Source organism: Spermophilus citellus (genome assembly GCF_964194105.1).
Source record: "Spermophilus citellus genome assembly, chromosome: 17".
NCBI classification, from domain to species: domain Eukaryota; kingdom Metazoa; phylum Chordata; class Mammalia; order Rodentia; family Sciuridae; genus Spermophilus; species Spermophilus citellus.
In genome coordinates, this window is record NC_138199.1 from 55,274,907 (window position 1) to 55,290,623 (window position 15,717).

The 15,717-nt window shown below is 56.1% G+C and overlaps 1 protein-coding gene across 1 annotated transcript; it reads left to right on the plus strand.

Moving 5' to 3' along the window:
* The first annotated feature begins 149 nt into the window (after positions 1–149).
* Positions 150–15,396, plus strand: SLC4A1 (solute carrier family 4 member 1 (Diego blood group)). The gene is made up of 20 exons (XM_081271808.1): positions 150–287; positions 4,325–4,406; positions 4,532–4,622; positions 5,623–5,693; positions 6,487–6,667; positions 6,759–6,894; positions 7,311–7,434; positions 7,572–7,656; positions 7,818–7,999; positions 8,524–8,734; positions 8,912–9,124; positions 9,302–9,450; positions 9,545–9,739; positions 10,927–11,100; positions 11,467–11,556; positions 12,048–12,214; positions 12,656–12,909; positions 14,150–14,319; positions 14,402–14,575; positions 15,261–15,396. The coding sequence occupies exons 2-20, from the start codon at positions 4,392–4,394 to the stop codon at positions 15,339–15,341; spliced, it is 2,763 nt and encodes a 920-aa protein (XP_081127934.1). The 5' UTR covers positions 150–287; positions 4,325–4,391; the 3' UTR covers positions 15,342–15,396.
* The last annotated feature ends 321 nt before the right edge of the window (positions 15,397–15,717 follow it).

Sequence of the window (15,717 nt, forward strand, 5' to 3'; positions counted from 1 at the left end):
GGGCTGGCCAGGCTGGGGTGGGGTGAACCCGACGCACAGCTGTCCAGATGTGGGTGAAAGATAACTCTGTTTATGGGGCACCGGGTGGGAGCAGGTCAGGGGGTGGGAAGGGGCTCCAGCTGTGGGGCGGGCAGATTAGGAGGCGGGGGCATGAGTCAGGGGTTTGGGAGCTGCCCCTGGGCGCCAGAGTGTGGCCCGGTGCTATTCGAGCAGCTGTGAGCTCAGCTGGTCACAGAGGGCACCGGCAGCTGCAGGGCTTTGCTGAAGGACCCGAGGCTCCTGAGCAGGTAGGCTGGACAGGAAGGGGCTGGGGTGGTCCTGTCCTGAGGGTCTGTGTAAGTGGACAGCTGAATCTGTGCCCAAAGGGAGGTGCAGGAGGGTAGGATGGGAATGCCATGAAGTGTGTGCTGCCCCCACAGGGCGCAGGCCCAGCAGCACCTGCGGCAGGGGAGTGGGGCTGCAGGTGGCCTCAGGAACACAGGTGTGTGTGTGGCTAATGTGTGTGTCAGGGCACAGAGCTGACCTCTCAGGGCTGGGTCCTGGCAGGTTCCTATCTACCTGCCCCTCGGATCCCACAAACTTTGACCTCACTTACCCCAGACCCCTCTTTCCTGCAAGTATGAGGGTTCCCAGGCCACCACATCCCACCTGGGAGATAAGATGATGGTCAGCACTTCTTCCCATTTGGGACACTTCCTGGGGTCTATCTGGGGGGACATGGCAATGTTTCCAGCCTGGAGAATATTTGGGAGAAAAGGAGAAGCCCTCCCCAGGCCCTGCAGATTGCAAAACACTGAGCTCAGGCAGATTCCACAGGGAGTGAAGGGGAAGTAGAAGGGGATGGAGTTGGCAAGTCTGACCTTGTTCTCAGTGGCAGGGATAATGACAGCTAACACTGATACAGAGACTTTATGTGCCAGGCACAGTGCTAAATGCCTCACAAACTTAATGAGCACAATGGGTCTATCAAATAGGTATCATTACTATCAGTCCCATTTTACAGATGAAAAAACTGAAGCATAGAGAAGTTGAGTCATTTGCCCAAGGTCACACAGTTAGTAAACTGTAGGACTGGGAAAAGGACACAGGTCATTTGACTGCAGAATCTGTGCTCTTAACTACTGATGAGAAACCAACTAAGAGCTCTTTTCTGGGAGGCAACTCAGCATAATGGTTAGAGATGTGGTGGAAGTCAGGTAGGCCAGGGCTCCATTCTGCTCCTGGGGCCTGCCTGCTGGGCCACTGAAGCAGGCCAGCCCCTCTGGACCTCAGTTTTCCCATCTGTGAAAAGGGGCTACTGACATTACCCACCTCACAGAGAGGTCTGGGATTATGGGAGTTTAAGCAGTTCAGCTGTCTGTGCCGTGTGGGTTTGATTACACAAGCTGTCCCTGTCATCTGTCACCCCCGGCCTCTCCCCAGCTGTGTTCCCCCTCCTGGGTTCCAGATGCCCGGCTCACCCTTATCTGGCCTGGCCCTGGCTGGCTGGCCCACCAGGCAGGTATTTGGCACACTTCCAAACCCAGAGCAGGGCTGAAGGGGGAAGGGGCGGTTATCAGCACCAGGCAGGAGGCCTGCAGCTGGGGGCAGCTGGGCCAGGCAGGGGCAGCAATCTGACTCTGGATGCACCCTCTGAGGCCCCAGCTGGGCTCCCGGCACCTCCGTTCTCCCCTCCTGTCATTGACTGAATTCTCAGCGCCAGGGTGGGAAGCCCCTCCAAGCCTACAGCCCAGAGAGAGGTCTGTCCATTGAGCACAGGCTGCCCTGACCTCCAGAATCTCTGGCTCTGACCATCCCATCCCTTGGCTGGGAAACCAAAGTCACAGTCCCAGCCCCACCAGGGGGACTTTTGGCACCTAAGGCTCAGATGCTCTTGAGGTCACTCAGGATCTGAGGCTGAGGAGATTGTGCGAGCGAGACCAGAGAAGAAAGAGAGAATAAAGATGGGCCAGGAAGAGTGAGGGGTAGAGAAGCGGGAAGACAGGGCAGCCACGTGACAGGGCACGTGTGACAGAGCTGTGTGACAGAGCCCTCCAGGAGCATCCTTAAGCGGGGTGGCCCCACTCCCAGGCTTGGGATGCTCCTGTGACTGACAGTTGTTACCCCAAGGCAGGAACGCCTCTCATCTCTCAGTTTGAGGGGCCTCAGCCGTGCCTCTCTCTATTCCCCAGGACTGCAGGACCACCCCTTTGTCAGAGGGGTGTCTCGCCTTTCTTTCTTTTCTTTTCCCCCTTTGTTTCTTTCTTTCGTTGTGGTGCTGAGGATGGGCCTCTCACCAGCTAGGCAGATGCTGAACCTGTGCAGATCTTTCTGAAGGAACCCCCTGCCTGACTTGCTCGAGGCCCCCTGTGCAGCCCTGCCTCTGTCCCTGTGCCCCAGACACTCTCACACCTGGGTTTGTCCTCCCACCTCTCAGCCCTTCAAACCCCACCTGTGCGTCCAGACCTACCCCGACCCCCCCCCCCCCCGCCACCACACACGCCCCCCCCCCCCCCCCCCCCCGGGGTCCTGCTCTCCCTCCTGCCACACAGCTAGAGGGCTGGCGTCCGGCACAGTTGGCCTAACTTGGGTCCATCTCTGGGACATCACCTAGGTGGCCCTGTGTTCCTGGTTTTCCTTCTAGCTAGGGCTGGAAGCTTCTGAGAGTAGCCTTGTTCTTCTCCGTCCCCAGCACTCAGCAGAGTGGCCACATTTGTGGACCGACCCTAACTCCTGTGGCTCCAGTGTTCTGCGTTGCAGTGGGTGAGAGTAGCAGAGGAGGCCCCTCTGTACCCAGTTTTAGGCCATCATAGATGACCCCTGCCCTCCCCGAGGACCTGTCCTCACATTCCCCGTGGACATAACTTCCTCTCCATCAGGGACTCTCTGAAGAAACTGAGGCCCAGGGCTCAGCAGCCCCCTAGATGGTTCCTGGTCATTTTGGCTCCTCAGACCTTGAGCCCCAAGTCTGCAGTGGGGAGCCATCACCATAGTCATTCAACAAATATTTATTGAGCACCTTCTATGTGGCAACCACTCTGCTGGGAGTGGGGGACTTCATGGGTTTGAGACATCCAGGGTCTTTGCACTCATGTGGCTTCCCTTTGTCATGCAATGTATATACAAATAAATCAAAGAACTGGAAAATGCCAGACTGGGTTAATGAATGTTAGAGGGAGGTCAGGGAGGGCCTCTGAAGAGGTGGCATTTGAACTGAGATGTGAGAAGGGCGAAGGTGTTGGCAGTAGGTGCATTCAGAATATGGAAAACTGGATGTGCCAAAGGTCCTGGGTCAGAAAAGGGCTTGACGAGTTCTAGAAACCATAGGGAGGCCAATAAGCTAGGTGGAGAGTGGGCAAGAGAGAGGGTTCAAGATGGGGTGGGGAAATGACAGGTTTGGTAGAGTGTACCTGTAACCTAGCTACCCGGGGAATCTGAGGCAGGAGGATCACAAGTTTGAGGCCACCCTGGGAGACTCAGTGAGACCCTGTCTCGAAATTTTTTTAAAAAATAAATAAATAACAATAAGAGGGCTGTGGATGTAGCTCAGCAGTAAATTGCTTGATTAGCACATGTGAGGCCCTGGATGGATTCCCAATACTGAAAGACAAAACAAAACAAACCCTAATCTAAGGTAAAGCTGGGTGCAGCAAGTGCACACCTGTAATCGCAGCAACTCGGGGAGCTGAGGCAGGAGGATCTCAAATTCAAGGCCAGCCTTATTAATTTTGAAAGACCCTCAGCAACTTAGTGAGATCTTGTCTCAAAATTAAACATATAAAGGACTAGGGATGTGGCAAAGTGCTCCTGGATTCAATCTCCTGCACAAAATAAATAAATAAATTAAATTAAATCCAAAACTTAGGATGCGGGTGGGGAGAGAAGCAGGTTCACATCCTTCAGGCTCTGTGGGCCTCTCCAAAGGCGCTGCCACCTTCTGTCCTGTGGGAAGCAGCCATGTCTGGGAGAAGAGGGGTTGACGTGGAGACCCTCAGGGGAGCCAAGCCCTCTGCAAAGGGGTCAGGTGGTGCCCAGGCGTTGGCGGAGTGCTGGGGACAGGCAGGAAGAGAAGCCAGGTGAGGGCTAGTGCAGGAGGCTGGAGCTGGGCTTGAACTCTTACCCCTTCTTCCCAAACATGCTGAGATTGATGCCAGGCAGGCTCTTCTTTCCAGCCCTGCCTGCCCTGGACCCAGCTCCTCCCAACGCCCCACCTCTGCTTCCTTCCTCCGATCCCACTGTCTCCCACCACCTGCAATCTCCTAGCCCTGCTATGCAGCCTCCTGAGAAAAATGGGGTGACCTCAGGATGCCCTGGGCCTCACTCAGCCTGTGCCCTTCCCCTGCAGGGACCCGCGGTGCGGGTTATGCTGGGGGCTCAGATCACGTTGACAAGTGGACACTCAGGACAGCACCATGGGGGACTCGCAGGTAGGTCTCTCCTGGAATCTGCAGGGCTCCTCTCTGGGGCTCTGGGGGGCCAGCCCTGGCCTTTGCCTTCAGGGGGTTTTGAGGGGCCCTAGTGGCAGCCCAGTCTTGAGAGCCGCTCCCCACAGGAGGACTATGAAGAAGTGCTGGAGGAGATACTAGAGCAGGAGGAATATGAGGACCCAGGCATCCCCGTGCAGCAGGTGGAGGAGCCAGAACGTGAGTCCTTCTCCTGCCCTCTTCCAGGATGAAGGGCTGAGCCCCAGCAGGGACAGCGGAAGAACACGTCCTCCCCTCTTCTCCACAGCCCCACCCCACCTCCCTAGCCCCGGGCTGGCTCTCCCCACAATCCTGGTTGATTGAAGGATAAACAGCACTTTGTTTAAAATGATCATAGGAGGTGACTGGGGGCAGGCGGGGGGGGGGGGGGGGGGGGGGGGGGGGCAGGGCCAGTCACCCGTTGCAGTGCTCTTTCACATGTCAGAGAGCAGTCAGGCCTATCTGGGACAAGGGCATGAACCCCGCGGCCACCCAGACCTATCCAATGCCAGCTTTAGGCCTGGTTTTGGGCCCTTTTGGGGAACATCGTTCTGTCTTGGGGGTTGGAGGACCTGAGAAATGGAGGGTGCAGTGGGGATCCCCTGAGCAGAGAGACCCTAGGAGCCCACACCACCTTTTGGTCTGTCCAAGGTCTTTGGTGGGGAGCCCCAGGCAGGGACCTGTTTACTGTCAACAGGACTTAAGTGCGGGCAATTGGTATTGAAGTTAAGAGGCCCCTCTGGGGAACAAGGGCTAGGGTGGGGTGGAAGGGAGGGATATAAGGGGCTCACCCCAACTTGGTGTCCTTTGGGAGTCTACCCAGCTGGCTGGTTGAGACATATGGGAAGAGGAAAAGGAGTCTAGTCCCCCCAGAGGTGGGAGGGGAGGGAGGAGCCCTTGGGTCTGTCCTGCACTTTGGGACTCAGGACTATCCTGCCCTAGGGATCCTCAACAAGACTCAGGCGGGGAGTGACAGAACCAGGCTGGGCCCCAACCAGGCATGGGGAGCCACATCCCATTGAGTGGCAAGCGTGGAGTGGAGACACTAGGATCCTGCCCACGGGCAGTGAAGTGGGCCTGGGTCTCCCCAGCTCACAGCGGGTGGTACGGCAGGGCCTGGAGGGGTGAGGGAGGGAGACGGCCAGGCAGGGCTCACTAGCCTCTGGGTTCTGGTTTTCAGCTCTCCCCGAGGAGCCACTGCCAACAGCCACAGACTACACCCACGTCCCCACAGGCCCGGGCACCCACGAGGTGAGGATGCAGCCTCCCCAGTGTTTTCCCAGACTGCCTTTGGGACCCACTATGGGGAACAGAGACAGCTCAGGCTGGGGAGACCCCACAAACAGGCAGAGGAGTGGAGTTCTGGAAAATGGTGGAAGGGAAGGGGACACCCCCACAAAGAGGGAGATCAGGGTTCCTTTCCTGAAGCTCCCTGGACAGAGACCTGGCGGCTGAGGGGTGAGGCCTGGGGCCCTTGGGTCCTGGCTGGGTTGGTGGGGACACAAAGAATTAAATACATGTTCTCCTCCGCTCAGGCCCTGAGTCCCTGCTGGCTGCCAGGTTGTCCCGCTGGTTAGGAACTTGGGCCTGCCCTCTGCTATGGCCCTGAAAGTGGCCACCTAGCCTCAAGGACATGCTGAGTCATATTCCTGCAGGCCTTGGAGTCAGGAAACCACACCACTGGCTCCCCCAGATCCCTTCATCCTCAGCCCCCAGGCCCTAATTTTCTCTTTCTCCCCCAAGAGGCCACTCTAGTACCCCTAGAGGTTCTCCAAGGATCCAGAGGTTCTCCAAGCCCCTTCTAAGCTGGAGTAAGGGCCTAGGGAGAAACGTGGGACTAGAGCCAGCAGCGTGGACCAGATCTATAGGGCCCTTTGCTGTCCCCATACTCTGAGCTCAGGGTCTGGCCCTGAACCCTTCGGGGCCCTGGGCCTCGTACTAGAATCTTCCCGGAGCTTCTGGGTACCCACTGGGCCTTGGGGTCTCATGCTCCCGTTGATCCTGCCCGTGGCCTGATGGACTAACTCAGGCTCATGGGCCGCAGGTGTACGTGGAGCTTCACGAACTAGTGATGGATGAGAAGAACCAGGAGCTACAATGGATGGAGGCAGCGCGCTGGATGCTACTGGAGGAAAACCTGGGGCAGAATGGGGTCTGGGGCCGCCGGCACCTATCTTACCATACCTTCTGGAGCCTCCTGGAACTGCAAAAAATCTTTGCCAAAAGTGAGCCCTACTGGGCCCCCGTGACCCTTGCATGGGAGGCTTGTTGGGGGGGCCGCAGTCCAGCTGCCTGCTCATCCCCCACTGCCTGCAGGTACTGTCCTCCTGGACCTGAAGGAGACCTCCCTGGCTGGAGTGGCCAACCAGCTGCTGGATAGCTTTATTTACGAGGAGCAGATCCGGCCTGAGGACAGAGAGGAACTGCTCCGGACCCTGCTGCTCAAACACAGGTGCCCCTACCTTCCAGGGCCTGGACTCCTTGCCCAGTGGCCCCATGTGCCCGGCTCCAAGTGGCCCCTCCCCCACCAGCCAGGGCCCCACTTTTCCTCCATCGCAACTCCCTCCTCTGGCACCTCACAAGGGGTGACCCTGCCGCTGTGCTCAGAGTTAGACCCTTGAGGTTCTTTGCAGTCCTTTCTTTTGTCCTGACATTCCAAGCAGAGGCCACCCACTTACATTCACAGTGTTCTGTGAGAGGGGGCTCTCCAGCCTCCTGGAGCTTCTCCCACCCCAGGGTCTCTCTGCTCTGGTTGCTGGAGAGTTTTACTTGATGTCTACCTTTGCTCCCTACCACCCCTAGTCTCTAGTGTGTTGATAGCCCAACCTGAACAACTTATGGAGCCCATGCCCCCTGTATGTCCTACAGCCATGCCCGAGACCTGGAGGACCTGGGAGGGGTGAAGCCCGCAGTCCTGCTACGCTCTGGGGAGCCTTCTCAGCCTCTGCTCTCCCAACAGCCCTCGCTAGAGACACAGCTCTTCTGTGAGCAGGTGAGCTTGCACCAGGGGTGCTTAGGAGAGCTGGAAAGTTCTTTGGAGCTGGGCTGTGGTAGGAAGTGAGAGTGGGGAGCAGGTCTCCTGGGTCCAGAGCAGCCTAAGGACTCCCCTCACCACCCTCCTTCCTACAGGGAGAGCGGAGCACAGAAGGTTCCTCACCATCTGGAATTCTGGAAAAGATCCCCCCGGGTTCCGAGGCTACCCTGGTACTAGTGGGTAAGAGCTGGTATCTGCTCCTCAGCCCTCAACACCCACAGCTGCTGTCTCCTGTCCTGGCCCAGCCTGCCTTTCCCTGAGCCTAGACCTAACAGCCTCCTGTCCTGGGTACATGCACCTTGTGTCCCTCAACCTGGTCTGACCACCTGGTCCCCCAACAGGCCGTGCCGACTTTCTGAAGCAGCCAGTGCTGGGCTTTGTCCGGCTGCAAGAGGCCATGGAGCTAGACGCCATCGACCCCTCTGTGCCTGTGCGCTTCCTGTTTGTGTTGCTGGGCCCCAAGCCCTATTACACCGACTATATTCAGCTTGGCCGGGCTGCTGCCACCCTCATGTCAGAAAGGGTGAGGAGGGGCCTATGAGGGCTGGGGGAGCCAGGGAGCGGGTGATAGCCAAGGCTGGATGTTTGTTCTCTTGCTGGACTGGCCCAGCTGACTTCTGTTAGGTTCTATTTGGCTCATTGGGTCTCATTCAGCCACTTCTATTCCAGCTGGCCAGGGGATTCCTGTCCAGCACTGCTAAGACAGACCCTAAGGTGTGCTTAGTCTGGACTGTTTCTGGTCTGGCCTGGCCTGGTTGGTCTAGTCTAGTCTGACCCACTCTGACCCAGCTCTACCTAGTCATTCTGGCTTGTGCTGGCCAGGTCTGCTGCTATCCCCCCCAGGTTTGCCTTAGATGCTTCCCCTTTCCCTACCCAGGGTCTCTATATCCCTAGGGCCCTTCCTTACTGGGTGATAGGGGTGGAGGGGCAGGAAGAGCAGATCCTAGCAATGGAGCTGGATGAGAGGATTCTGGTTGCTGGAGGCAGACTCCTAGATCTTTTTGCTCAGCAGGTCTGGGCCACCCTGATCCTCTCTCCTGCCCCCAGGTGTTCCGCACAGATGCCTACCTCGCCCAGAGCCGGAGGGAGCTGGTGCACTCCCTGGAGGGCTTTCTGGACTGCAGCCTGGTGCTGCCTCCCACGGATGCCCCCTCTGAGCAGGCCTTGCTCAGCCTGGTGCCCGTGCAGAGGGAGCTGCTTCGGAGACGCTACCTGTCCAGCACTGCCAAGCCAGACCCCAACTTCTACAAGGACCTAGGTAGTGTCCTGCCCAGGCCAAAGCTTCCTGAGCCCCCACGGCCCTCAGACATCCTGGCACAGTCTACCCCCTTCCCATAAGACACCCTCTCTCACTTCTTGCCCCTGCTTCCCAGCCTCTGTGGCCACCCCATTCCCACTGACTCCCCTCTAATCATGTTTCTATCTTCTTCCACAGGCTTGAATGGGGGCCCAGGGGTCCCTGGTGGCCCAGATGACCCTCTGCAGCGCACAGGTCGGCTCTTTGGGGGCCTGGTGCGGGACATCCGGCGCCGCTACCCCCTCTACCTGAGTGACATCACAGATGCACTCAGCCCCCAGGTCCTGGCTGCTGTCATCTTCATCTACTTTGCTGCCCTGTCACCTGCCATCACCTTTGGTGGCCTCCTGGGTCAGTACCAATTACTGTCCTCCTAACTCTCCTCTCTGACCCTCTTGCCTCTGCCTCAGCCCTGACTTGTGATCTGAGCTGACCCTCTGGACCCTGCATCAGCCTGGCTATGACCTGCTCTTGTGGTCCCTGGAAATAACCTCTTGACCTTGACCCTACTTTGACCTTTCCCCACAGGAGAAAAGACCCAGAACCAGATGGGGGTGTCTGAACTGCTCATCTCTACTGCGGTGCAGGGCATTATCTTTGCCCTCCTGGGGGCTCAGCCGCTGCTGGTTGTTGGCTTCTCAGGACCCCTGCTGGTGTTTGAGGAAGCCTTCTTCTCGGTAGCTCTCTGACCCTGACCCTGGCCCCACCTGCCTGAGGCACCTGTGCCTGAGCCTTGTTGGTTTGACTCGGTGTCCTCTGACCGCCCTGCAGTTCTGCGAGAACAATAACATGGAGTACATCGTGGGCCGTGCCTGGATCGGCTTCTGGCTTATCCTGCTGGTGGTGCTGGTGGTGGCCTTCGAGGGCAGCTTCCTGGTGCGCTTCATCACCCGCTATACTCAGGAGATCTTCTCCTTCCTCATCTCCCTCATCTTCATCTACGAGACCTTCTCCAAGCTGATCAAGGTGTGGGTCTGTGCGGTTATTAACACCACTCAAGACGGTCTATGAGACATGACTGTGTGTGTCATCTGTACAGTGTTGTGTGGCCATGTTCCACCTGTGTGCATAACCGTGTGACAGTGCATGAATGTGAGATCATACATTCATCTGCTGACGGTGACCACATACCTGCTGCCTGGGACTTGGTGTTCTTGCTAACTCTACAGAGTGGCTGCATGTGAAAAGGCGCCTCTATGGGCCCATGTCCATGTTCATGACCACACAGAATGTGACTACTGGGCCAGTGTGTGAGCGAGGCTGTGTGGGAAACAGCATGTGCATGCACAGTGAGGCCCTGACCCCACACACACACACACACACACACACACTAGCACTCAAGAACCCAGGGGCACACTGTGCTCCTTCCCTTGCCTCTGTCACCACACCTGCTTCTGCATCTGCAAGTTATATGGAGGGTTTCACTCTGCTATATGTCTCCCCTTGATTCTACTGGTTGGTGGATCTTTCTATTTTCCAGGTCTTTTCAGCCTATTTTATTAATTAATTTATCACAGTGCTGGGAATTGAATCCAGGGCTTCATACCTGCTAGGCATGTGCTGTACCCCTGAGCTTATCCCAGCCCCCTTTTAAAAAATTTTTTTAGAGGTACCAGGGATTGAACCCAAGGGCACTCGACCACTGAACCATATCCCCAGCCCTATTTTTTGTATTTTATTTAGAGACAGGGTCTCACTGAGTTGTTTTTTGCCTCACTAAATTGCTGAGCTTGGCTTTGAACTCGTGATGCTGATTCAGCCTCCTGAGCTGCTAGGATTACAGGTGTGCGCCACTGTGCCTGGATTACTTATTCTTACCCTCCAGGCTTCTTGTGTCCTCCAAGACCTGGGAAAGCTTATCTGCACACACATACACTAATAGCCTCCATGGCCCATATCTGCCCAAGCCTAACCTGGTGTTCATCCCTCCCTGAAAACCAAGCTGTAGAATCCTCTCTGTTACTACATCAATCGAAGACGAAGGTGGATAGATGGTGCATGGATGGATGGATGGATGGATGGATAGATACATGGATGATGGATGGATGGATAGATGATGGATAGATGGATGATAGGGCTGGTAGATTTGGCTGCTACTTTTCGTCCCAAGCCAAGGCTGGGAGGGAGCAGGATGTCTTGGTTTTCTGTTGTAGATTTTCCAGGACCACCCGCTGAAGGACCAGTATCAACCGCCTGTAATAGTAAAGTCCAAACCTCAGGTGGCCCTGCCCAACACAGCCCTCTTCTCCCTTGTGCTCATGGCTGGCACCTTCTTCTTTGCCATGACTCTGCGCAAGTTCAAGAACAGCTCCTACTTCCCTGGCAAGGTCAGCACACCCTCTCTCCCTGTCCTTGTTACACTACCTTGACCCAAGCCAAAGTCCCCATGCCACCCCCAGGCCCTATCCTTAACTCCCCTTCTTACCCATCCCCAATTCCAGGCCTCCCTGGCCCCCATACCAGGGTTTCACTCTGCAGGCAAGCCCATGGTCCCTCTTGGTGGAGTGTGGGGGGGTGACCATGGGGGAGGGGCTGAACCAGAGGAAGATATAGTTGAGGTGAGGAAAGGCCATTAGATATTGATAGATCCCTTGGGATTCCGTGAATAAATGTGGCACAAGAGGGAAGACAGGTGGGAGGCAGGAAGTGGGGAGCAACTGGATGCTGATCACTGGTCCCTCATCTGTCTCTAGCTGCGTCGGATCATCGGGGACTTTGGGGTTCCCATCTCCATCCTCCTCATGGTCCTGGTGGATTACTTCACCGGCATAACCTACACCCAGGTGACCCCTCCTCCTATTCCTCCCCTCTGACAGCCCCCTTCTCATTTCCTTCCTCATGTATGCCCCCTCCCCAGATCAGCTCTCCCCAATTAGAACTACCTCTACTCTTCCCTGCCTCCTCTGGAAACCCCATTCTCTTCCTACTGTCTAAAAGACCCCTTAGCCCAACAGATCACCCTCTTTACTCCTTAGTTCAGGCAGTAGAAAAGTGTCTACTTTGAGCCAGGCAGACCTGGATATAAAACTCAGCTCTTGCTGCTGAATAGCTCTGTGATATGGGGCAAGCTACATAACCCCTTGGATCCTGTTTCCTCATCCATAAAATTGGGAACAACTTAGTGCAGTGACTGGGTACAGTGTAAGTGCTCAAGATAAGTACATTCCCAAGCACCCCACTCAACTCCCTGACCCCCAGGACCTTGACTCCAGCTATCCCCTTCTCTCCCCATCCCCCAGCCCCTGGTATTCTCACCAGCTTCCTCCTCCCACAGAAACTCTCAGTGCCTGATGGCCTCAAAGTGTCCAACTCCTCAGCCCGAGGCTGGGTCATCCACCCATTGGGCTTATACTCCGAGTTCCCCATCTGGATGATGTTCGCCTCTGCCCTGCCTGCCCTGCTGGTCTTCATCCTCATATTCCTTGAGTCTCAGATCACCACGTAAGAGCCTGGATGGCAGCTGAGCCTGGGAAGGTCCGAGGCAGGGAAAGGGGCAGGCTTTGAGCATGCAGGTGACCCCACTAGTAAGAGTATTGGACTGTGGTTTTGTGGCTCCTGAAGTTACATAATTTTCAGGCCCCTTTTTATGACAATGCAAAAATGAGAACTATGAAATTGGTGCTGACTCTCAGAAAGGGCCCATACAGGCAAAACCCCCTGAAATCAAAGCTTTTTAAGCTTTATCAAATCTACCTTTGGGTGTTCTGAAGACATTTCTACTCCCAGAATCTAGATTCTCAAGATGAACCAGAGGGAGGGAGCGAAGAACTCAAAGAGAGACAGGGACAGGAGGCAAAACTGGGGTGCAGAGAGACCCCACCGTAGGGAAGGAAGGAGGGGGCAAAGGAGATAGGGGCTGACCAGACCTCCCCGCTCCCCCAGGTTGATTGTCAGCAAACCCGAGCGCAAGATGATAAAGGGCTCCGGCTTTCACCTGGACCTGCTGCTAGTTGTGGGCATGGGTGGAGTGGCCGCCCTTTTTGGGATGCCCTGGCTCAGTGCCACCACGGTGCGTTCAGTCACCCATGCCAACGCCCTTACCGTCATGGGCAAGGCCAGCGCGCCAGGGGCTGCAGCCCAGATCCAGGAGGTCAAGGAGCAGAGGATCAGCGGGCTCCTGGTGTCTGTGCTTGTGGGTGAGTGAGGGCTGGTCCCGCCCTCCATCATCCTGCCCCGCCCACCCTGCTCCCAGTCCCTGCCCTAAGGATCCGAGGTTCCCTCTAGCTCTGTTCACCCTGAAGCCAGGTCCCCACACAGGCACTGCCCACCTCTCCCAGAATCAGCCACTCAGGAGGGAAACCTAGAGGAAATTCCTGCAGTGCTGACACACTGGGCTGGGCATCTGAGCAGGGGAGGAAGGGGCTACGCCCTGAGGCTTCTATAGACCACTCCCTGGGCTCGCCCTACAGAAGCTTAGTGAGCTGTGAGTTCCTGCCCTGCCCTGCTGCTGACTCAGTACTCCTCCTGGTCTCTGAGCCTCAGTTTCCCCATCTGTACAGTTAGGGAATTCATTAGATGCCGCTGAGCTCTCTTCCAGTTCAGCTGTTTTATGACTAGCACAAGGGGTGATGTTCCAGGGACAAAGGGCAGAAGACAGAGGGTCACTGGGCCCCATCTGAGTTCAGAGAAGACTAGTTCGTCTGGGCTTAATGTGGGCAATAATGCCATAGTCACTGGAGAGGATAGGGAAGGGTCTTTCTTTCCTCCTCCTCCTCCTCCTCCTCCTCCTTCTTCTTCTTCTTCTTTCTCTCTCTCTCTCTCTCTCTCTCTCTCTCTCTCTCTCTCTCTCTCTCTCTCTCTCGATACTAGATACACACTCACCACTGAGCTCCAGCTCCAGCCCCAGGAAGTTTCTTAAAGGAAGCAAAGTTAGAAGAGGGTTAGGATTTGGATAGGTGGAGAGTGGGGGAGATATTCTGGGGTGGGGTGAGGAGAACGGGTTTCTCTGAACTCAGTAACTCCCACTAGGTTAAGAGTGTGGGCTAGCCACGTGACATGGCGCACACCCCTGCTGTTGGGAGGCTGAGGCAGGAAGATCACGAGTCCAAAGCCAGCCAGAGCAAAAGTGAGGCACTAAGCAACTCAGTGAGCTCCTGTCTCTAAAAAAACACAAAACAGGGCTAGGGATGTGGCTCAGTGGTCAAGTGCCCCTGAATTCAGTCCCCAGTACCGCCCCCCAAAAAACTGTGGACTTAAGGCAGGCAAGTAGGAGTTTGATTCCTTGCTAGAGTTAACCTCTCTGAAGTTGTTTCTTCATTTGAAAAATGGGAATAATACCTATTAAGAGGACCCAAAGAAAGGCCCACATGTTACCCCAAATAGGGGTGCTGGTCCTCTGGGTGACCTATGGCTGAGAGTGTGTGGTCCTCCCCACAGGCTTGTCCATCCTCATGGAGCCCATCCTGTCCCGCATCCCCCTGGCCGTACTGTTTGGCATCTTCCTATACATGGGGGTCACGTCCCTCAGCGGCATCCAGCTCTTTGACCGCATCTTGCTTCTATGCAAGCCTCCCAAGTACCACCCGGACGTGCCCTTCGTCAAGCGGGTACAGGGCCTTGATGGCTGCGCAGCCTGGGTGGGGTGGGGTTGCTGGAGCAGGGCAGGCACTGACCCCAGCCTCCCTGCAGGTGAGGACCTGGCGTATGCACATGTTCACCTGCATCCAGATCCTCTGCCTGGCAGTGCTGTGGGTGGTGAAGTCCACCCCTGCATCACTGGCCCTGCCCTTCATCCTCATCCTCACTGTGCCCCTGCGGCACTTCCTGCTGCCCTGCATCTTCAGCAAGCTGGAGCTCCAGTGTGTGAGTGGGTCTGGGCCTTGGGCTGGAGGGAGGGCACAGACAAGTGCATCCTGGGAGGCCAGAGGCTGGGGGCAGGACTCCAGACTGGGGACAGGTAGGGGACAGCAAAAGGCCTGGAAGAATATGAAGGGTGGATCTTGAAGCTAGGGGAAGCAGGAAAGCATGATGTTTAAGGTGTGGGCCTGGGGACAATGTCTGAATCCTGGCCTGCTGTGTCCTAATATGATCTGGAGCAAGTGGCCTCATTTCTCTGTGCCTCTGCTGTGAAGGGCGAAATAAGGAGAGGAGAGGGCTGGTGGAAATGTTAAAAGGAACATGGGCTGTGTGCTACATGAACTGCCTCGGCCCCTGAGCCATTAGTCCTCAAGCCTTCCAAATCATTTGGGACAGAGTTTCATGAATAGACTTCCTCCATGATGTGATTCAGGTCACTGTGGGGCTGCCATGGTAAAAAGGTCTTCTGTTCACCCTCTCCAGGTCCCTCCCAGCTGGGGTACCTGATCCCCAGGGCTCCTTGTCCTTTGGAAACCACTCATTCAGATAACCCTAGAGATGTGGGGGTGGGGGGACACACAAGTTGTCTAATCTTCAAGGACAACCAGACCCTTTGGTAAATGCAGAGGGGCATTTAAGTGCCTACTCAGGCCTGGGGCTTCTCACCCTCTCTCCTTCCTCCCCACTTCAGCTGGATGCCAATGACGCCAAGGCGACCTTTGATGAAGAGGAGGGTCGAGATGAATACGATGAGGTGCCCATGCCTGTGTGACAGGCAGGTCCAGGCCCAGACCCCCACAACCATTCCACTTCTCCAACCTCTCAGGGAAAGCAGAAGTCCAGAGGCATCTCATGGCGCAAGCCTGTGGGTGGGGAGGGAGGAGGTACCTAGGAAACCGTCCACAAAACTACACTGGTTTTTCTGCCTGGAGATGGCCAGAAGGCCCACATCAGGGGATCCAGCCAATAGTCCCTCCTGCTGCCACATGGCCACATGGGGATCCTCACATGCTAGAAGATTTAGGTCTGAACTCTACCTCTTCAAAGCACAGATGTGGGTAGTAACAAAGATGGGATGTTGGGGGTGGTTCAGGTTTTTGCTGGCTGGCTTTGTGACTTTGGGCAGGTCCCTTGACCTCTCTAGCCTC

Excerpts from the sequence above, each read along its gene's own strand:
- SLC4A1 (XM_081271808.1), top strand. Across the intron at positions 7,435-7,571 it reads CACAGCTCTTCTGTGAGCAG|GGAGAGCGGAGCACAGAAGG; the intron begins GTGAGCTTGCAC and ends TCCTTCCTACAG. Across the intron at positions 12,215-12,655 it reads CTTGAGTCTCAGATCACCAC|GTTGATTGTCAGCAAACCCG; the intron begins GTAAGAGCCTGG and ends CCGCTCCCCCAG.